This window comes from Salvelinus fontinalis, chromosome 41 (genome assembly GCF_029448725.1).
Source record: "Salvelinus fontinalis isolate EN_2023a chromosome 41, ASM2944872v1, whole genome shotgun sequence".
NCBI lineage: Eukaryota > Metazoa > Chordata > Actinopteri > Salmoniformes > Salmonidae > Salvelinus > Salvelinus fontinalis.
Window position 1 is genome coordinate 14,349,073 of NC_074705.1, and position 22,168 is coordinate 14,371,240.

At 45.9% G+C, this 22,168-nt stretch overlaps 1 protein-coding gene across 14 annotated transcripts in view; it reads left to right on the forward strand.

Moving 5' to 3' along the window:
• LOC129840573 (CLIP-associating protein 1-B-like) overlaps nucleotides 1-22,168 on the forward strand; it is a 35,351-nt gene that overhangs the window by 8,725 nt on the left and 4,458 nt on the right. For 3 of the 14 annotated variants that reach the window (XM_055908541.1, XM_055908551.1, XM_055908550.1), the window contains 30 exons: nucleotides 5,652-5,786; nucleotides 6,783-6,868; nucleotides 7,019-7,111; nucleotides 7,341-7,486; nucleotides 7,732-7,867; nucleotides 8,199-8,269; nucleotides 8,371-8,430; nucleotides 9,040-9,117; nucleotides 9,311-9,478; nucleotides 9,758-9,804; nucleotides 10,445-10,624; nucleotides 11,174-11,203; nucleotides 11,982-12,089; nucleotides 12,339-12,494; nucleotides 12,800-12,904; nucleotides 13,628-13,690; nucleotides 14,130-14,260; nucleotides 14,546-14,790; nucleotides 14,952-15,015; nucleotides 15,345-15,508; nucleotides 16,147-16,369; nucleotides 17,838-17,981; nucleotides 18,562-18,677; nucleotides 18,892-19,008; nucleotides 19,385-19,526; nucleotides 19,800-20,031; nucleotides 20,402-20,475; nucleotides 20,634-20,801; nucleotides 20,981-21,109; nucleotides 21,619-21,825. In XM_055908541.1, the coding sequence (XP_055764516.1) occupies nucleotides 5,652-5,786; nucleotides 6,783-6,868; nucleotides 7,019-7,111; nucleotides 7,341-7,486; nucleotides 7,732-7,867; nucleotides 8,199-8,269; nucleotides 8,371-8,430; nucleotides 9,040-9,117; nucleotides 9,311-9,478; nucleotides 9,758-9,804; nucleotides 10,445-10,624; nucleotides 11,174-11,203; nucleotides 11,982-12,089; nucleotides 12,339-12,494; nucleotides 12,800-12,904; nucleotides 13,628-13,690; nucleotides 14,130-14,260; nucleotides 14,546-14,790; nucleotides 14,952-15,015; nucleotides 15,345-15,508; nucleotides 16,147-16,369; nucleotides 17,838-17,981; nucleotides 18,562-18,677; nucleotides 18,892-19,008; nucleotides 19,385-19,526; nucleotides 19,800-20,031; nucleotides 20,402-20,475; nucleotides 20,634-20,801; nucleotides 20,981-21,109; nucleotides 21,619-21,825 (3,818 nt within the window). Of the gene's footprint in view, nucleotides 1-2,764; nucleotides 4,797-5,651; nucleotides 5,787-6,782; nucleotides 6,869-7,018; nucleotides 7,112-7,340; nucleotides 7,487-7,731; nucleotides 7,868-8,198; nucleotides 8,270-8,370; nucleotides 8,431-9,039; nucleotides 9,118-9,310; nucleotides 9,479-9,757; nucleotides 9,805-10,444; nucleotides 10,625-11,173; nucleotides 11,204-11,981; nucleotides 12,090-12,338; nucleotides 12,495-12,799; nucleotides 12,905-13,627; nucleotides 13,691-14,129; nucleotides 14,261-14,545; nucleotides 14,791-14,951; nucleotides 15,016-15,344; nucleotides 15,509-16,146; nucleotides 16,370-17,837; nucleotides 17,982-18,561; nucleotides 18,678-18,891; nucleotides 19,009-19,384; nucleotides 19,527-19,799; nucleotides 20,032-20,401; nucleotides 20,476-20,633; nucleotides 20,802-20,980; nucleotides 21,110-21,618; nucleotides 21,826-22,168 lie in introns of those variants that run through there. The other 11 variants (XM_055908549.1, XM_055908544.1, XM_055908543.1 and 8 more) reach the window with 11 other exon arrangements.

Below are 22,168 nucleotides of genomic sequence, written 5' to 3' on the forward strand. Positions count from 1 at the left end.
AATGGTGTTTACAGGTGGCCTCCATAGGTAAATGAAAGGGAGCGGTGTTGGTGAGAAGTGCAGGAGATTTCATACAGGATGTGTCTCTTTCATTTCTTCTAAAGGAAATAGTTTGGGCTGTTTATGTTACTGTGTTTGACATTGTACTATGATGATGTTAGCTTGGTTCGTTTGAACTCATATTCCTCCCCTTTGGAGAACTTGGACACATGTTTTGGTCAGAAGAAAGAGAGGAGGACTGACTGTTACTTCCTGTCTACTTCCTCATCACTTCCTTGTTGCCAGTAGACAGTCAATTAAGGTGCCCACTGTGCTCTGTGAATAGCCCTCCGCCCAGTGCACTTGTGACGCACAAATTGTGAATTAGGGGCACTGAATGACTGGCAGAGGTGCCTTCTGTCGGTTGGGTAGAGTTACAGCTAGGTAGTGCTTTTATAGTATTTAGTCTTTTTTTGTATTTTATTAGGCTCCACAATTAGCTACAGGCAAACCTGCAGCTACTCTTCCTGGGGTCCACACAAACATAAAACATTTGATAGTATAGAACATTAACAGACAATTACAGCTGAACTACAGAACTACATTAAACAACATATTACATAACATTAATAGACATGTACAGAACTAAATAAATTAAAATACATTTACAATCCATAGCATTAATAGATATGAAGTACATACATACATTTATAGTAAGACTACACACTTTCATATTGTTATGAATTAGCAATCCATGCAACATGTACTCCTTATAACAGCTACACTGCAGTCATCCGTTTGTTTCTTACTGTTACAATTGCAGCTTCTGATCCTAATCTCTCAGAACCAGTTGTTCTGCAAACACCAACGAGAATCTCACATTAGGAACCACCCGTGTCCTTGGTCCTCCCTTTTGAAGTCAATACTATTCGTTATAATAATGTGATTCATAGATTCTCCTGAATGCAAGTGTTCCGAAAACGACAATGGAAATGCGACAATTCCTCCAGCTAAGGCTTCGGCCACAGTTCTTCACCTCAGCAACTGTGCCGTTCAGCTCTTAAATGAGCTACAGACGGAGATTCCTCCCCGTTAAAGGCTTCAATTGAATCCTTCACCTCAGCCACCGTGTTGGAGTTTTCTCCAGCTGAAGTCTCAATGGAATCCTTCACTTTAGCTACGTACTTTACCTACCTTTTTAGAGATCCATCACTCCAGTCCGTTCAATAAATTGGAACAGAGTCGTCAGACGGGCTTCATCTACCTCATTCGCCTTGTCAGGTGCATCGAAATGAACTAAACCCATTTGCCGTGTTAGTCTACCGCCCGTAAAGGCTTAGCTAAGGTTTAGTGCGTGGCCTTTGGACTTATTCATCAATTTAACAAAGTCCCCTTGATATGGAGTTTCCTCCTGTTCTCATAAACTTGTTTTGCATGTCCATTTTCATTCCCGCACCACACTCACACCCAGTTTCCACCAGTCACACACACAATAAAAATACGCTCTCGTAAAACCCTACTGACCGACGTCAGTAAACTGACCAGGCTGTCATGTCGTTTGGAGCAGTACATTCTTACTCTACTGAGGCTTTGCTTACAAATGCTTGCTCTGAGAGTGCACTGTTATCTTGAGACCAAGGACACATCCTAGCTTTCACTTGAACCCACACATCAAATGTGCTTGCGAGGGAGATGCTACAATTCATTTCCAGCAATATTGCCCATCTGTCTGTGGTGGTGCGCATGTTTGTCTATCACTTTGTGTATAGCCAGTTGATGTGTTGACAGAAATACTTTCCCCAAAACCATCTCAATGAAATGTTATATACAAAGTAGGCTTACCTGGCAGAATTATATCATTTGTATCGTATTATTTGTTCTTTTCAAACTTTTCCATGAAATGAGAAGCAGGAGTGCAGAATTGTCAATAGACCGGCACATTCGTCACTCGCTAGATGTGCAATTAAAGGGCCAGACGCGCAATTAAAGGGAATTGCACTTCTTCCAGACCTAAAAAAAAAAATTCTTCTGATGTGATTTAACCAATGACATTCAGACTCAGAACATCTAATTCCGTTGTTTCTCTATGAACAATTCGATTTTTGAGAGTGAAAAACAAAACAACATCTAAAACCAGGGAGAATACAAATAAAAAATCTAATTTCATGAGCATAATTAATTTCATTAAGTGGTTTTTATTAACCATTATTTTACCAGGTATATTGACAGAAAACAGTGCGTTACTTTCTCTTGTACAGTATGGAACGGCGAAGAGTTGCAGGGGAGAGGAAAATAGAAGAATGTTCCTATTTGAAAGCTCGAAAAAATGTGTAGCTCGTGACATGTTTCGTTTTTTACAAGTAGCTGTAATGTTAGAAAAGGTGTGGAGACGCCTGATCTAGAGCTTAAGGAATGATTTGTACTGAAATACTATGCTCTTAGATATATTCAGAACTAGTTTATTTGTTGGCCACTCATTCTGAAACTAACTTCAACTCTTTGTTTAGAGTTGCAGTGATTTCACTAGCTTGTTTAAGGTTAGTGGTAAATCATTAGTAAAAACAGTAACGGGCCAAGACAGAATTGCAGTTTTTCTGTTTCTATTAGATTGCCATATACTTGCTCAAAAGCAGAGGGTTTAAAGCCATAACACATATGTTTTTCCACTAACAGATTATGGTCAATAATATCAAAGGCTGCATTGAAATTGGTCTGTTGTTAGAACCAGAAAAAGATGGTTCCTTCCAGGTCTGGGGGGGGGGGGGGGGGGGGGGGATTCTCCAAGCTCATATTGAAGATATGAGAAATAGGAGCTGCAAAATATTCTATCAGTAGCTTTCCATCTAAATTGTCAATACCAGGTGGTTGCTCATTATTAACATTACTGGCCAGCAACAATTTGTTCACCTCTTCCACGCTAACTTTATGATTAAAAAACAAAAAAACAAATGAAATGTTAATTTACGTTGCTTTTCTTTCATAACAATGAAGATCTAACCAGAGTGAAGAGAGTCCATGTATGCATGGGATTGGTTATGTGCACATGTAGGCCTATTTAACATTCATTCATTCAGGCCACACCGGATGCATTGTTTTGACGCTGGCTTCGTTTCACTCCTATTTGTCTAGTTGATTGTGAGAAGTGACTCCTGAAATGTATGTGTTTCCTTGCAGAAATTGCATTCATGTTTGAAACGAATGGGGCTGTTGAATTATGCTGCTCCTGTGTTGTCCGGTACTTGAGTAGCTCGTTCCCCGGTGAGAAAGTCTCTCTGTGAGAGGAATGGCTGGTTTGTGTTCAAGGTATCGGATGGTGAAGAGGAAGAGCTAGCTGTGTGTTGATAGTCGGTGTCCTCCGGTACCGTGGAGAATAATGGAGCCTTTTCCTCAGAGGTACTGTAGGTTGAAATCCACAGTATCACTTTCAGGTTGAAGCTGTTGTTGCTCTATTCTCAAACAACTGGTGCATTTATCAGGGGGCACTGCCATCTAGTGGAGGAATTAGTGAACGTCTGGTTTGCGTGACATCACTGCATTATACAGCAGGTCTCATGTGTTTATGATTCATTGCTGATTTTTGTTGTATTCTTTTAGGATGCACTCATGCATATTGACCTGGAACCATAGGTTCTGTGTCTAAAATTGTCTTTCCAAACACTGTTGTCTATGTTCTTTAAAGACACAGGATTTTTTTGTATTCAGACCAGTTGTTCTGCCCTTGCTCACACAGAGGCCAGGATTTTTCTGCATAGAAAAGTATTGGGCAGGGAGCCTAAGTGTTTTTTTTTTCGGATGGAAGAACGTTTTCAGTGTAAACTTAAAGGAAGTAAAACTAACAATCACGTAAATAAAAGCTAGAGAGTCAGGGAAAATCCAAAATGTAAAAAAATGGAGTATTTTTGTCATGGCATGGGGCCCACATTGATTTTGTTATAATGTTTGAGTCACTCTGATAGCATAAGCCATGACAAAATAATTGCAGGAAATTTGCTGTAAAACAGCTTCTGAAGTTTTTGGACTGTGACTGCACCATTGGCCACTCCCATGGCCACTCCCATGGCCACACCCACCAACTAAGGCCCTTTCCCCCCCCTTTTTTTTATCCAGAAAAAACGCAGTCTTTATTTACAATGCAAACACTGTATCCTGAACCTAAACTATACCCTCTCTGCTGGCTTCGAAGCCTGCATTTGCATGCAGCTCATCCTGCACCCGCGAATTTCCTTCCCTTTTTGCTCTGCTGTCTGTGCTGACAAATTGCACATCTGTTAAGATAAATGATCTTGAAGGACAGAGAATAACCGCCTGTAGATGGAGTGTGATATTCCCCCATGTCTCTCATCACTCACCAGTGATGGCGCTAGGCTCACTGACCTGTTAAGATTGAATTCACCGCTCATCACTTTCTGTCTGACTCCTCCCACTCCCAGGCTGGGTGTCATATCATGGTGATAGAGAGGGTGTGTCCTTGCCTCCTCTCCCCCCTTTGGGAGGTGGAGCTGTCCATCTGCTTTCTCTGTCGTCCCTGCTCTACGGGCTCACTGTGCTCAGTAGGGAGGGGCACCTAGCATCACAACACAGCAAGCGCTTGTGTGTTACTGGGAGAGAGTGTGAACTGTGCAGCAGGAGGGCAGCCATAGCCTGAGCCACGGGTGCTCACGCACCAGCGAGGGGAGATTGTAGCTGGTACTGCTAGCTGCCTGCAGCGAGGGAGCTAGCTGGGAGACCTGTGGAGACGGGAGACTATGAGGAGGGGGTCTGGACTGGACTGTCTGTCGACATGCTGAGGAAACTCGTCTGCAGGAAGATCTGTGCCTGTAAGCTCTGCTTCTCTTTCTTCTTGACACGTGGTGGGGGGTGGGGGTGGAGGAGAGACCCATTGTATTAATATTAATGAGCGCCGTGGAGGAATGTGGGTCAGGTCAAAAGTGTGGGAGGGAGTCACCTGTCACTAAGATGACATTTTCAGCTGAGGAGTGACAGACCGGAGAGGACTGCTGGGTACAGAGTACGCACTATAAAGACTGAAAGCTCAGATAATCTGAAAGCTATCAGTAACAATGTCTGGATTGTATGAGCTACCCTCATCACAACTGGTATTGATGACAGCGGTGTGCTCAGAGCTGGGTTTTATATGAGGCTGGTTTATTCGACGCTCACTTTGTTGTGATATTGACAGCGTGCCTCGTTTTAATATTGCAATGGGGGAGAGAAACAATGTGAGGTAGATGGCACATAACCGATGTGATGTGTTGGTGTGCTGCCCCTGTGTTGCGTGGACCTCTGAATAATGCACGGGGTTGTGTTTCATTGATCGCTGGTCTGGCAGACTACTCTGCTCCCTCCGGGCCGACTGACCGGGACTGACGTGATCAGTACACTACCGTTTGGGGGGGTAGTCACTTCACTTCCACAGCATGAGGGCGCAACCACCGGTTACCGGAATCAGACCGAGACAATTACATACAGAATGAACTCTGATGACCCCTCCCCCCAATGTGTGTTTGTGTAAATGCCAAAAGGTTATGCAGGCTGCTGTGTTGTTGTAGGAGAGGATGGGATTGAGCACATGGTGCTGATATAAAACGTTCTTAGTTTGTTTAGTACAGTCAGCATTCAAATTGTGCCAGACTGTAAATAACTTGAATCCTCTGTTTTGCCTTCCCTCCCAGATAAGAACTATGATGATGATGATTCGGTGGACGGGGGGCGGTCCTCCTCTTCTAAGGGCCCGTCGTCAGGGAAGAAGGCAGTGAGCATGGGGTCGTTCCGTAGGCCCAGCTCTGCTTCCAGCACCAAATCAACAGGTGAGACGCCCCTTTCTGTTCGCACCAGCAGAGAGTGTATAAGTGATGTTACGTCGAGCCATGTGTATTTTAACATTGTCAAATGTCATTTGTTCTTTCTTCTACCACAGTATTCCTTTCATTTGCTTCCTCGAGAATCTTTGTGTCTGTGTGCGTGCGTCTGTCTGTGTGCGTGCGTCTGTCTGTGTGCGTGCGTCTGTCTGTGTGCGTGCGTCTGTCTGAGTGCGTGCGTCTGTGTGCATGCGTCTGTCTGTGTGTGTCTGTCTGTGTGCGTGCATTGTTTATGTTTTTTAGACATGATGACTGGATTATCTAGATAAGCCTTTATTTGGCAATGGGTAATAACAGGGCTCTGCGGTGCAACCATTTTACTCACGTATGCACACGGAATTTTCATTTAGTAGCCCCAGTGCGCCTAGAAAAATGAATGATTCTAGCTTTAATATCTCAAGTACTTTTCATTGTGCTCCTAAATTTGTTTGTGTGCGCAATTTTTTTCCAACTTTTTGTAAAAAAGGTCAGCGAAGAACCTTGAATAATGACCTCTATCCAGGATTTGTATGGAAGATAATTCACTGTGGAGCTGTCTGCTATCTATAACAGAGATAGTGTCTCTATAACCCGGTCACTGTGGAGCTGTCTAGTGTCTATAACAGAGATAGTGTCTCTATAACCCAGTCACTGCGGAGCTGTCTAGTGTCTATAACAGAGATAGTGTCTCTATAACCCAGTCACTGTGGAGCTGTCTAGTGTCTATCTGTATATCCTTGGGACAGTGCAGATGGTGAGGATTATGTAATGGAACCAGAACACCGAGAGAAACAGAATACAGATTCATAGAAACATGGGATAATGAGAATTGAGCGTGATGTACCCTGCCTGAACTCCATAAGGCTGCAGCCAATCCAAGTTTAACATTTGTGTGAATAATTGCCTACTAGAATAGCTTCCTGGTAAAGTTAACAATTCAACCTGGTGTCCCTCTGCTTATATCAGGGAGAGATGGTCCTAGTGCGGCTGCTGCAGGGGCTGTGGATGAGGAGGACTTCATCCGGGCCTTCGAGGAAGTGTCCACTATGGAAGTATGTGTTCACTTTCATCACAATATCAAAACTCATTCCGCGCTATCCTCGCTTGGGCACGTGAAACAGGCCCTATGTTACAAGTAGTATATTAAACCCATTAGGAATGTGCTTCCTCTTAAGTGGTTCTTCTTCTTCTCCTCCTCTCAGCTTTTCTCTAACAGGGAAATGGAGGACGCCATGACCAAGATCAGAGAGGTGCTGGCCGACGACAAACGAGACTGGGAGCACAGAGTCACTGCGGTAAGAGACGACCATCCAATCGGCCCTCACCTCCAGATGACTTCATCACACTGGCTACATTCCAGTATCCACGCTAGCGTACCACTTGACTCAATGTATTGGCCATGCATTCCAAGTGTGGATGTTTGGATTGTAGCCAGTGACCATTAAGTGTCTGTTTCTATTAAGCGGCCACGTCTATCATTTGATTGGAAGTGTGACGTTGATTGACGGTCTTCTTCTTCTCTAGTTGAAGAAGATGCGTTCTCTACTCCTGGCGGGAGCGGTGGACTTTGACGGTTTCTCCCAGCAGCTGCGTCTCATGGAGGCAGCCTTCAAGATGTCCGCTAAAGACCTGCGCTCTCAGGTGGTCAGAGAGGCCTGCATCACTCTGGGGTAAGGAGACCTCTCGTCCTATTCTCTTCCTCACGGTATCAATTAAAAGTCAAACAAGCTTTATTTAATGTTACTGAAGCCATACTATAATTACGTTATGCAATTTAAAAAAAAACTGAAACTTAAAAGAATTTTAGGAATACCCCCCCCCCCTCTTTATTGTACCCCCCCATCAGTATAAAATAAGATGGTGTTGATATCATAATAACTTGTGTCCGTGTCCGTATGGTCCCTCTATCCTGCAGCCACCTGTCCTACATCCTGGGGAACAGGTTTGACCACTGTGCAGAGTCCATCATGCCCACTCTCCTAACCTTGGTCTCTAACTCGGCCAAGGTCATGGCCACATCCGGCATCGCTGTCATACGACTCATCATCAGGGTGAGTGAGCCATAAAGTTATTCACATTTTGAATGAAGTTGAATTGAGCTGGGTGGTTCAGATGAGTGTCAGTCAGACAAAATGGTCATGAGGCTAGCCTTTCTTTGTTTGGAACGCTAACACACATTTTCCCTTCCCAAGGGCTGCAAATGACATTCCACTGCATTCCCATGTGGACGTTCCTTGTTTGTGGTTGCTTTGCGATTTGTTCTCCAAAGATGCCTTGTGTGTTCCTCACACTTCTATACTAGAACAGCTAGTAACGTAAGGAGTGTAAACTGGACCTGTGACATGACGATGCCTATATTTCTGTCCTCTCTCTGTCTTCCAGCATACACACTACCCTCGTCTCATTCCTATCGTGACCAGCAGCTGCCTGTCGAAATCTGTGGCCGTAAGAAGGTAAACAAACAAAGAAATAGCCTCAGGAAGTCTTATCCCTGATCGCACTCCAGCTGAGCGTCTGTTTATTTTCCCTGACAGTCTTCTTGTTCTATTTCCAGGCGCTGTTTTGAGTTTTTGGACCTCTTGCTGCAGGAGTGGCAGACCAACTCTCTAGAGAGGTACGTTTTAACGGCTGCTACTAGACAGGCCTATAGACTCATACTTAGTTGTCCCCCCTCCTCAACAACTCAATATTGTATTGCCGTGTTGTAGATAGCTACTGTACTGTAAACCTTTTTTTCTAGCTACTGTCCAGTGAGTTTGTGATGAGCCCGTCCAGGTAATATGAAACAGCGTTGTTGTCAGTGAGTGGCTCCTCATCTCAGCCGTTTCCATGGCAATGCCAGGGAGGGATATCTATCCCATAAAAGCACACTGTGCTTCATCATTGATGTGAAACCAAATCTCTGACCGGGATGTCAGGGGAGCTCTCCGGTCCCCTTCTCATTGATTTGCTCTGCGTCCCAAATGGCACCCTATTCCCTGTATAGTGCACTACTTTTGACCAGAGCCCTGTTGGCCCTGGTCGAAAGCAGTGCACGATATAGGGAATAGGGTGCCATAGGGCTCTGGACAAAAGTAGTGTACTATATAGGGAATAGTGTTGGTATTTGGGATGTAACCGTAGCTTTTTATGTTGCGGTGGTTTTGGTGGAGAGGGGGGTATTGGGATGCTGCATGCAGGGAGAATGAAGCTTTGTGTTCCTACTCTTCTTGATCCCTCACAGGAATGTAGCTGTTCTGACAGAGACCATCAAGAAAGGAGTCCATGATGCAGACTCCGAAGCCCGATCAGTGGCCAGGAAGTAAGTCACTCTCGCACTATGTCGGACATGCGTGAACCATGTTTCTATTTGAAAATACGAGTTCACCAACATCGCATGTTGTCACGGTAACAACTTTTCCGCCAGGTTTGATATTTTGTCTGCCAACCTGAAACGTTGACGACAGGCTGTCTCACTGTTTCTGGGCCTTTGTCCGCTCTGTTGTGTTGTGCAGGTGCTACTGGACGTTCCACGGCCACTTCAGCCGGGAGGCGGAGCAGCTGTTCCAGGCTCTAGAGTCGTCCTATCAGAAGGCTCTCCAGTCCCACATGAAGAGTTCTGACAGCATCCTGTCCCTCCCTGCCTCAGACCGCTCCTCCTCCTCCTCACAGGAGAGCCTCAAGTGAGACGCTCCACCCTTTCTATCCTTCTCCCCCTCTCCTTCTTTCTCGCCACGTCTCTCTTGCTTGGCCCCCTTTCTGTCTTTCTCTCTCATTTTCTGTCTCTGTCTCCTTATGTCTGTTTCTTTCAGTTTTTTCTCTCTCTAGTAGAGAGTTTCTCTTTCTGTCTCAGTTTCTCTCTCCCTCTCGGTCTGTCTGTGATATGAGAAGTAGTAGTATTGAAGGAGTATTGATCTTAGTTAGTCAGATGAATCACTGTCTATCTCTCTCTGTCTCCACAGCCGCCCTCAGTCTGCCAAGAGCTCCATGGGAAACACAGTGACCAGGAGTAAGGACACTGGCATTACATGACTTGCATTACTACCACAGACATTGCTACCACAGACATTGCTACCGCAGACATTACTACCGCAGACATTACTACCACAGACATTACTACCGCACACTGGAGAAAATATCTCGGATCTCTTCTATCGTTTAAATGATCCACAGCTCTGGATATAATCAGACACCAGAAGACATATTTTTCATATAGATGTCGGTCATGATTTTTCAAGCACAGCAACAATGTCCGTGACATCCACTGTTTGAAATCTATCCAGTGTCCCTGCACATTGTAAATATAGTATTGGAACGGACCCTGTATGTAGTGTCTTACTTTCTGGGGTTCTTCTTGTTTTGGTTCTACCTTGTGATATTTGTAGTACTACATTGATGTTGATCACTGCATTGTTGGGTTTGGATTTTGCAAGAAAGGCATTTCACTGTACTTGTGCGCGTGACGTTACGACTTGAAACGTGAGTTTGGTTAATAACTGTTAACTTTCCCTCTTTTCTCGCCCTCTCTTCCCTCTGACTTTATGAAATACGTTTGGGTAGAGAGTTTGGCTGATAACCGTTGTTCCTCTCTTCTCCCTCTCTGTTTCATCTCCTCCCTCCCTCTCTTCCCTTCACTCCTCTCCCCGAAGCGAAAGCGGCTCCCTCCAGAGGTCCCTCCACCCCGGGCTCTCTCCAGCGTTCCCGTAGCGACGTGGACGTGAACGCTGCTGCCACCACTAGTGCCAAGTCCAGGATGACTCCCGTGCCCGGCTCACCCGCCCCCTTCAGTGCTGCATCAGCTCTGCCACCCGGCTCCTATGCCTCTCTAGGTGAGCCAAAAACATGTGTTCTGTCTCTGTGTGTGTTCTAATTAAGCAGTAAGGTCCGAGGGGGGTGTGGTATAGGGCCAATACACCACGGCTAAGGGCTGTCCTTATGTGAACCTGGATACAGCCCTTAGCCGTGGTATATTGGCCATATATCACAAACCCCTGAGGTGCCTTATTGCTATTATAAACGGGTTACCAATGTAATTAGAACAGTGAAAATAAATGTTTCGTCATACCCGTGGTATACGGTCTGATGTACCACGGCTGTCAGCCAATCAGCATTCAGGGCTTGAACCATCCCGTTTATAATACTATTTCTATGAGCCTCATACCCTCACAGACGCTTTTACTGACTACGAGGGATATAGGACCATAGCATGGAGATTTAACCCTCATTTCTATTTGACTTTTTAAATATTATGATTAAAATACATCTTAAGGCCTTTCTAAATTCTTGTAACCCCCCCTCAGTCTTCCATATGGGGATTATCCTGCTAATTTCTGCTAACCTTTCTCCTGGACTTTCCTCCTCTTGTTTTTTGCCCTTAGACAACACACCTGGTAACATTAGACCAGTGGGTAAGATGAGATGGATAACTGTGTGTTTGTGTGGGAGCTGGAGGACTTCATCCAGATTTCTCTGTCCCCTTTTTGGTCTGTGTAATGTACTGCACCATGTTTGCAGTGGTCGTCTTTGTGGTGTGCTACATCATTGAATTACGGGGCTCATCTGTGGAACTCTGCATGGACTGTCTGCATGGTAGAAGTACGTCGAACTGGGTCATCAGGACTGGGGTTCGTAGCCAGAGAGAGGAGACCGAGACATTGACTGTGTCCACAAATAGACCCGTCCAACTCACGTGACTGTAAAGACAGGCAGCCTCAGTGTCTGTCGGGTTATTGACCTTTATCGTTGCCTGTTTAACTGTGATTTCATGAAGTCGTTTTGTGCTGTACTCTCCTTTTCCCCTGAATGATCCATTGTGCTACCTAGAACAGACTACTACTTCTTGTGAATCACGTTTCTATATTTGTATCTGTTGTTGTGAGGGAAAATGTTGAGATGAAACATTTTGATAGAGGATGAGACATTTGTGACTTGAGATTTCTCGAACCATCGAGATCTGGGTGCATGTGTCTGTTGTAACGGCTGGTAGCAACCTGCAAGTATAGACTTAGCGAGTGTGTCTCTGTTTCTGTGTATGAAGTCTCTGACTGTAGGTGACGAGGGCTGGTGCCGCCGAGCTGGGTGTGTCTGCGGTTGAATGGATCCGTGCCCACGTGAAGTTTAAGTCTGTTTTTCTCCCTCCCCCGACCTCTCTCTCTATCACTGTCTCTCTCTCTCTCTCTCTTCCAGGCCGTGTGCGTACCAGGAGAACGAGTTCGGGGAGCAGCGTGAGTGCGAGTCCCTCTGTCATAGACAGTAGGGGGAGGAGTCGAGCCAAAATGGTGTCAGTGTCTCAACGTGAGTATCTTCCCCCGATATATGTGCATCATGCCGGAATTAAAAAAATACACACTGTTTCTAGATCAGTGTTTCTTGATCCTGGTCCTGTGTAGTGCAGGGCAAAAACAAATATGTGTACCTTTGGGTCCCCAGGATCAAGAAACACTGATTTGGAGCAATTGCTTGACATTTTTACCACCTTTTCGACATTGTCTGGGTATACATTCTTCTCCCTTTATAAATACACCATGCTATGTCGTGTTGCAGCTGGCAGTCGTTCTGGCTCCCCTGGTCGTCTCCTGAGCCATACATACGGCAGGATCTCCAGGGCCACTGGAGGGACAACGCCAGCAGAAAGGAGGCCTAAAGTCCCCCGCAGCCATGGCTGCAGCCGAGACACCAGTCCAGACAGATCAGGCCTGGGTAAGGACCAGGAGGGACAACACACACAGACACAATGAAGACAGAAAACAGCCCTCTACAGCTGTACTCCTCCTCTCCAACCTCCCTGCTCTCTGAACCACCTAATGTCCTGTCTGTCACTGAATGCAACCTTGTCTCCTCCTCTCCTCTGTCCTGGCTAACTCAACTCGTCCTTTACTCCGCTGAGCTCTCTCTCTCTCTGAGTGTGTTGGACTCTCTATCTGGCTGTGTGTTATAAAGCTCTTTCTTCCTCCTGCTGCTCTCTCTCGCTGTGTGTCCCCCACCCCCCACCACCACTATGCTAGCGAGGAGTCGTATCCCCCGGCCCAGCATGAGTCAGGGCTGCAGCAGGGACACCTCTAGGGAGAGCAGCCGAGACACCAGCCCCGCTCGGGGATTCTCTCCTCTGGGTGAGTACAGTATAGTAACGTGCCCAGCCCAGAGACCATAGCCACCATGCCCCTCAATGCCTGGTTGCCGGGGGCCTGCACCCTGACTAGCCCTATCTAGAGTAGAACACAAAGGCCATCATCAAACCACAAGAAAACCAACCGAAACGAACCTCTTCTGCTTCCATCTTCTGCATGCCTTTTACTTGTGTCTTTCAAATTTCCCCTTTCACTCCTGAGTGACAACAACATTTTCCTCAACAACCATTTTTTTTTAACTAATCATGCCAGAGTCATTGATGACATGGCACGGGATGAGTCGACGCTAAACTTGTGTCCGCTGTCAGCTTATAGACTTGCGATCAGAGCCTTTGTGTCCAATGCCGGGATGCCTCTCAACATTCTTGGCGCCAATGTTCGCATGAAGCCAGTTAGCGTTGTCACATGGTAGAATGCCTCCTCCTCAGGTTGACAGTCATGTACTGTGTGAGTTGAAGAAGATACTCTTTTTAAAGGTGTGTCTAACTTCACTTCCTGGTCACACTTTATTTGGATAGTCTGGGTTTTCCATCTGTAGATCTATAGATGGTCATACTATCTATTGATAAGCAACTGGTTGCTAAGGTTACGGTTAGATTTAGAATAAGCGTTAGGGTTAGGATAAGTGTAAGGTAGGGGTTAGGGCTAGTAGATGGACTATCCAAATAAAGTATCACCCCACTCCCTCTCGTGTTCCTCCTCTAGCGTCCAGACGTGTCTCCCGCTCCACCAGTGCTCTCCACTCGGCTGAGTCTGTGGGCCACTCAGGTGACCTGTCCTGCATGTCTCTATTAGACCAGACAAATGGCATGTCAGTGTTCCATGGTGCAGTTCACCTCAATCACCCATAGAGGGCGATGGAGAGCTGAGCATCCTCCTTATTTCAGTTTGGATGCGTCTTATTTTTCAAGTCAATCTGTGTTATTTTGTTTCACTCTTTTTTTGTTAGTACACGTTTGTTTTTATTAGTCCTTATACTGTGCTGTAAAACAAAACTTAATTTCATCATATTATTATTTTGTGCTATACACTGTATCTTCTCATGACCTGCTGATGTAATTTGCTTCATTTGTTTTCCCCCCCATGACTTTTACTCCCCATTTAGTTTATAGGTCGACTGCTTTTCCTTTGTAGTACTGTATTACTGTGCTCCTATAATACTACAATACTATTCTAAAAGTATTATTATATCTCGTGTTTCCTCCAGAGCGTCTAGGTCTGGCCCACCAGGCCCGTATCTCAGCTTCTGTCAACGCCATGAGGATCCTCAACACTGGGACCGAGGTGGAGGCAGCTGTAGCCGACGCCCTGTTACTAGGAGACGCCAGGAACAACAAGGTCGATGTTTACTTCTTCACGTGCGACTTAGATTCTCTATCCTCTTTACCATCTGAACCATAGCGTATGCTGATCATAATAGCTTTGACGGCCTTTTCTCTTGGGGGGACATTTTGTTGGATTTACGTCTATGTTGACTCTTATTTGCCTCTCGAATGTCGTCTTATGGCAGCTTGTTGAACAGGAAGCGTCATTGATTTCTCTTCACTCGGTGGCATGACTTAGTGAGTACGCTGTATATGTACCCGCACGACTATTTGACCTCTTGACCCTTGACCCCTCCAGCGGCGACCAGTCAGACGGCGGTACGAGTCCCCGGGGATCTACTCAGACGACGACGCTAACAGCGACGCCAGCAGCGCCTGCTCTGAGCTCTCGTATGGCTCGCGGAACGGCGGCCCGCCCCACTACATGAGACAGACGGAGGACGTGGCCGAGGTGCTGAACCACTGTGCCAGTTCCAACTGGTCTGAGAGGAAGGAGGGGCTGCTGGGACTACAGAACCTGCTCGTTAGCCAGAGAATTCTCAGGTGGGATAGAGACCATCTATTTTTTTGTTTTTGAACTTTTGTAATGCGATGCATTTGAGGCCGTCACCGAGACAACCGTCCTCTAGATAAAAATCGGTCTGAAACCCAAAGGTGTTGCGCGATTGATCGCCTTACTTTTTCCCCCCGCTCGTGTGTCGCAGTCGTGTGGAGCTGAAGAGATTGTGTGAGATCTTCACAAGGATGTTTGCTGACCCACACAGCAAGGTGAGCCCACAATAGAACCCCCCCCCCCATGTCTGATAGAACCTGTGTTCTGACGTGAAGCTAATGTAGTTACTGTACTAACTAACTGTCTGTTTTTATGTCGCATGGTGGTCTTTGCGGTGGACTTGTAACATCAGCGAGTAAGTGCTTTTGTTTTTGTCCATCACCTTTTTAATAGTAATGCAATCGAATCCGACTATTCAGATAGTTGATTGATGAATTATTGTTGTTCTGTATGTTGTCCTACTGTAATAATCATTAACAGTGATGTAAATACCTATAGCCTATTATTGAGTGACTGACTGGGTGGTCACTGTGTCTGATCTCAGGTGTTCAGCATGTTTCTGGAGACCCTGGTAGACTTCATCACCCTGCACAGAGAGGACGTGCAGGACTGGCTGTTTGTCCTGCTCACCCAGCTGCTGAAGAAGATGGGAGCTGACCTCCTGGGTTCCGTACAGGCCAAGGTCCAGAAGGCTCTGGACGTCACCAGGTCAGAACTAAAGCTCCGTCTCTGTTTCCGTTCTCACACAGGTCTTTTTCCCCACTTCTTGCTTTTTAACACAATTCCACCAACTATGGGGGAAGTTGAACCAGGCCAGCTCAGTACAGCTTGGTTTGTCTCGGCTTGGTAGTGTGAAAAGGGCTTAGATGTTGCTTTTGGCTGTTTGTGGAGTTTCTAGTGCAGGGTTCCCCAACTGGCGACCCACTACCCCCCCCCCCCCCCCCCCATGTTTTCTGAGCAAAAAAATAAGAATTAAAAAATATATATACATTTTGCATTTTCATTGTTCAAATTAAACACCAGGAAATCAGGTCCAGCTGATTTTAATTTTGTAAATCTGATCAAAAGTATTGTATTTGCACGCATAATAGAGAGACACGTGATCATACACAAATGTAAGCAAGGTTTGAAATGATTATGTTTTAGTCAAATATTATATCTGTTTGGTCTTCTTGCGGTCGATTTGCCATCTACAAATGATTTGTAATTATGTACCGGCCCCCCGAAAATCCACTCAGCAAAAGAAAATCGTCCCGTGCCTGGATCTAGAGGATGATCCTTGTTCTAGTGGATCAATCCCTCTCATCTCAGGCCTTTTTCTCTTCATTTTCCTCTCTCTTTCCCAGGGACTCGTTCCCGTTGGACCAGCAGTTTAACATCCTGATGCGTTTCATCGTCGACCAGACCCAGACCCCCAACCTGAAGGTCAAGGTGGCCATCCTGAGGTACATTGAGGGCCTGGCCCGTCAAATGGACCCCGCAGACTTTGTCAACTCCAGCGAGACGCGCCTGGCCGTCTCCCGCATCATCACCTGGACCACGGAACCAAAGAGCTCCGACGTCCGGAAGGTGGGCAGAGTTGGGTTTGTTTCCATAGCAACAGCGTCAGGCACTTTCTTTTAATTTACTTTGTGTTTCACAGGGATAATGCACATTAATCAGCATTTCTGTAAATGTCCCAGATTTAACCAGCCGGCCAGTTTTCAACTGATCAGCCAAAGCTCTAAAATAACTATTGTTTGCTGGCTTCATCCATTTTTGGTTGTTTTTATTTTTGTTTTTTAAACATAATTTCCCCAACCTACCTGTCGGTCGACCCCCAACCCCAGAGTTTCCACCATAGCTGGGCAGGTGAGGAGTTGTCAGGCAGGCCCAGCACCACCGTAGCCTCTCTACCTGGAGAGGGGAACGTGGAGGAGAGGTGCAAGCAGGTAGTAGAGCCCCCGACCCATCAGTCAGCTGCACGGTCTGCAGTCTGCCTCACATAACTTCCTCAAGCCTGGGCTCTCTGTCGCTAACCCAACTTCGCCTTGCTGGCACTCAGAGATGTTTCTGCTTTATAACTGAATGTAAAGGACGGTGCAGGGGTGGGATTGGGGACTGAATTGGCTCTGAATGAGCCAGAACAGTTGTTTCTACTTTCAAAGGTTTCTTCATAATGAGCGAATGTTGAAGTGGCAATCAGCAGTTGAAATGATAACAAGATGTTGACCCCACCACTGTTTCGCTAAAAAACGGAGCAATTGGGCTGGAGAAATGCAACCACTCTCAAATTCATAGACAGAGCTAGGGATGCAAGGACTGACCATGCGTGATATCAAAATGATAGTCTTAACTCTGTTTTGAGGCTATACCGGGTTTGTTTACATTGACTTTGTTTACAAACGATGGCGTTAAACAAGCTTACGTTTAGGATTCTGATGGGGTACCACAGTTGAGCTGAGCTCATGAGGCATTTCTAAGTTCAAGAATAATGGGTGCATATATAATTCACGTAGAAGTCAAAACATTTATCTAGCAACTGCAGATTGCACCTTTAAGCGACGGGGTGGGAATGGGCAACATAATGGCTCTGAATGTGCGGTAATATTGCGTTTTGATAGTAGCCTGTGCTGCTGTTACTTGTTCCTCATGGTTCTTGTTTATCTGCAGTGACCAGGTTTGGTTGACCGACATGCATGGAATTCACACGAGAGAAACATTGATACTGGGTTTTTAACTGTTTTACAAGAACTGACAATGGTTTTAACTCGCCTGACTAACTGAATGCTAACTGAACCTAAACAAATATGTGCTACCGCATTTCTGTGCAATGTTTATGGCTCGTGTATTTGTAAATCCATTGACTGATGTGACTCATGGTTCCGTAAGAGCAGAATGGGCTTGTCGAATGTCCCGTCTCTTCTCTAAGCGTCGGATATGACCTTGAAATGCACATTATTGCGTAATATCATATGTCGATGTTAATGGGGGAAAAATGAACGCCCTCTTTGACGACCTCTAACCATTGACCTCTCTGTGACCCTTTAATCCCCAGGCGGCTCAGGTGGTTCTGATCGCCTTGTTTGAGCTGAACACCCCAGAGTTCACCATGCTGCTGGGGGCCCTGCCCAAGACCTTCCAGGACGGAGCCACTAAACTGCTGCATAGCCACCTGCGGAACTCCAGCAACACCAGAGAGGTAAGACCTGACTCTGACGTTCACGTCTAGTCAACGTCTTCGAGAGGATGAGACTGAGCAGGGCTAAAATCGCTTTATCCCAAATATCTACTCGCCACGAGAAGATGAGTAGTGAATTTCCACAGCGCAACTAGAATAGTGAATTTGCTCAAGAAGGTCCTCGAATACGCTGAATATCTTCTCACTGGCAGAGTTAGCCAATAACCTAAACTTTATTTGCTGTAACATGGACAATAGTTGTATTGTAATCTAAATATACTGGGATAGCATTATATAATTAAGCAATAAAGACAGAGGAGGTGTGTTATATGGCCAATATAACACGGTTAAGGGCTGTTCTTAGAGTGCCTGGATACAGCCCTTAGCCGTGGTATATTGGCCATATATCACAAACCCCTGAGGTGCCTTATTGCTATTATAAACTGGTTACCAATGTAATTAGAGCAGTAAAAATACATGTTTTGTCATACCCGTGGTATACGGTCTGATGTACTACAGCTGTCAGCCAATCACCATTCAGGGCTCGAACCACCCAGTTTCTAATGTACTGTACCGTCTCCGATTTCTGTGTGATCCGCAGGCTTCTCCCAGTAGCACCATGGGACGGACTCCTCCCCCACCTCGCCACCCCAGCAGTCGCAGCAGCCCCCTCACCTCTCCCACCAACTGCTCCCATGGGGGGGGGCTCTCTCCCAGGTAGGTGTGACCTTTAATACCTGGTCCCCAACACACCATGGAAGTTACTTACATCGCTACTAACTTAACTAACAACGAACAACAAGTAGTCCCCCCTCTCCGCACTGTTCCCTCCTCACGTCTCTCTTTTTCTCCCTTGCGACTCTGTTCCCCCTTTTCTTTCCCTCCCTCCCTCTCTCATTCCCTCCCTTGCCGTGCTCTGGGCACGTTACAGCCGGCTATGGGGTTGGAGTGCTGATGGCCTGTCAAAGTACCCCCCTCCCTTCCCTTCTCTCTCCTCCACCCCTGCTGCACCCTCCCTCAAGACCCTGCGAAGTGCTTACTCTCCCAGGTACAGTGTCACATAGCTGTGTCACCCTTGATTTGTCCCTACCCCACGGTCTAGTTTGTTTTTCCTTTCACTTCCTTTTTTTACCTTCATTCCGCAGCAGCAATTCACCACATTAACACCTTGACTCACCAGTCTGTTCCACTCTGTCAACACGTACTGTTATGCATGGTTGATCTTTTATATGAAAAGGATGGTCGAAAAGCGGAATAAACTGCTTGAAATGACATCTTTACGTACTAGGTAAATAAAATGGCGTCTTTTCAACCAGTTTTTTTCCTCGCTTTTGCCCACTGGGCAGACGTCTTCTTCCTGTGGTGGTGTTGTATGCTAGTGTCGTCCTTGAATAATAACCCTCCCCTCGCGGTGTGACCTGAAGCATGTTGGAGTACGACACAGAGAACCTGAACACCGATCAGATCTATAGCTCCCTGCGAGGCGTCACTGAGGCCATCCAGAACTTCAGCTTCCGCAGTCAGGAGGACCTCATGGAGCCAGGCAGAGGCAAGAGAGAGGACACGGTGAGGGGCTTGGGCAATTCCCTACTATTCTCCACTCACTCCCCCTCATTGATTTAAAAGATTTGGATTGTTAGAATGGACTAGAGGGAGTGACTTCCAACAGCCCATTCCTTTTAAATCCAGAGGGGGGATTGAATAAGTGGACTTGTTTGGCAACTGTTCTCTGGTCAATATTTTTATTTTCTCTAGAATGGACATGAACATACATTTAGTTATTTTTTATAAAACTGTATGGTTATGTTACGTTTTATCAATAGTCTTGTTTCTCCTCAGCCGGGTGTTGGAACAGCATCACACTCTGGTGTTGATGTGGTGGAGGGGCCCGGGGGTCGCACGGCCCTGGACAACAAGACCTCCCTACTCAACACCCCCTCCCCCCGTTCCTTCTCCGGCCCCCGGGGCCGCGACTACAACCCCTACAACTACTCTGACACCATCAGCGCCTACGACAAGGCTGCGCTGAGAGAGACGGTGTACGAGGACGACGTGGAGCAGCTTCGAGATGGTGAGGCTGTCTCAAGGGTCTGAAATGGCACCCTGTTCCCTCTGCTACTTTTCTGAAATGGCACCCTATTCCCTATATAGTGCACTACTTTTGACCACCCTATTCCTTTCATAGCTCTGGTCAAAAGTAGTGAGCTATATAGGGAATTGGGTGCCATTTTTGGATTGACATAATACATTTAAGCAATAAGGTCCAGGTGTGGTATATAACATAAACACCTGAGGTGCCTTATTTCTGTTATAAACTGGTTACCAATGTAATTAGAGCTGTAAAAATAAATGTTTTGTCATACCCGTGGTATACAGTTGTCAGCCAATCAGCTATATATTAACTGTAAGGGAGACCCCCCCCCCAACCCTCTTCCTCGCAGGCCGCCAAGAGTGTGGTGGAGAAAACAAGATGCTGCACACCAAGAACAGTTCCCCTGCAGAGCAGCTGGGACTGGTGATTGACTGAATTCATTTGGCAACAATTTCTATGTTTTACTATAGCTACGTAAAAACACTTTGAAGTCACGGATATGGAGGTCCTATTAAATTCCATTTAGTGATCTATATGTAATTCTATGGTCACTGACTACTATATATTGTGGTCGTTGAAAGGTGGCTGAGCTGCTGAAGGAGCTGTCTAGCCCCAGTGAGAGGCCAGAGGAGAGGAGGGGAGCCCTGGTGGAGCTGCTGAAGATAGCCCGGGAGGACAGCCTGGCCGTGTGGGAGGAACACTTCAAAACCATGCTGCTCCTGCTGCTGGAGACTCTGTCAGACCAAGATGTAAGGACTCTGGATGAATGGATAAATGGATGGAGAGAGAGATAGAAAAAATACTTTAAAAACAACAATCAACAAAGTTAACTCTGTTTTAGGAGCAATGCCACAATCTGATGCTTAAATCCACTGTTCTTCCTTCTGCTGTCTCTGAGCATGTCGTGTCCTTTCCCCCCAACCTGCAGCACACCATCCGGGCCCTGGCGCTACGAGTGCTGAAGGAGATCTTACGCAACCAGCCGGCCCGCTTCAAGAACTACGCAGAACTCACCATCATGAAGACCCTGGAGCTACACAAAGACTCCCACAAAGAGGTAGCTCTCACTGGCTCTCTCCGTCTATGAGGCTCTGCTTTAGAGGTCATGCTACACTTCTTGAATTAATAGCTTTCAACTCTGTGATGATGTGTTAGTTTTTTATGGAGTTAACAGCACTTAAATATAATTATGGAAAGACTGTCGGGATGAAGTGTAGTCTTGCCTGTTGAGCTGGTTGAGAGAATGCCAACCGTTCACAAAGCTGTCATCAAGGCAAAAGGCGGCTACTTTGAAGAATCTCAAACATAAAACATATTTTTATTTGTTTAACACTTTCTTGGTTACTACATGATTCCATATGTGTTATTTCATAGTTTTGATGTCTTCAGTATTATTCTACAATGTAGAAAATAGTAAAAAATTAAGAAAAACCCTTGAATGAGTAGGCGTGTCCAAACTTTTGACTGATACTGTACATGTACCCTTCTCTGTCAATAAACTAAAATGAACCCATTCCATGATCAACCATTTCACCCTCCTCACTCCACCCTTCCCTCACTACCCAGGTTGTGCGGGCAGCAGAGGAGTCAGCCTCCACCCTGGCCGGCTCCATCCACCCAGAACAGTGTATCAAGGTGCTGTGTCCCATCGTGCAGACGGCTGACTACCCCATCAACCTGGCTTCCATCAAGATGCAGACCAAGGTGATAGAACGCATCACCAAGGAGTCCCTCCACCAGCTGCTGCCTGACATCATACCAGGACTACTGCAGGTATAAAGGGCTTTATAAATCAAGTTGACTGATTGGTTATCCCAATGGTTGATTTATTGATGTACTTACTGACTGGTTGACGTGGAATCACTTGGAATGTGTCTACTTCCAATAGAAACACTAGGAATGTGTCTACTTCCAATAGAAACACTTGGAATGTGTCTACTTCCAATAAAAACACTTGGAATGTGTCTACTTCCAATAGAAACACTTGGAATGTGTCTACTTCCAATAGAATCACTTGGAATGTGTCTACTTCCAATATAATCACTTGGAATGTGTCTACTTCCAATAGAAACACTAGGAATGTGTCTACTTCCAATATAAACACTTGGAATGTGTC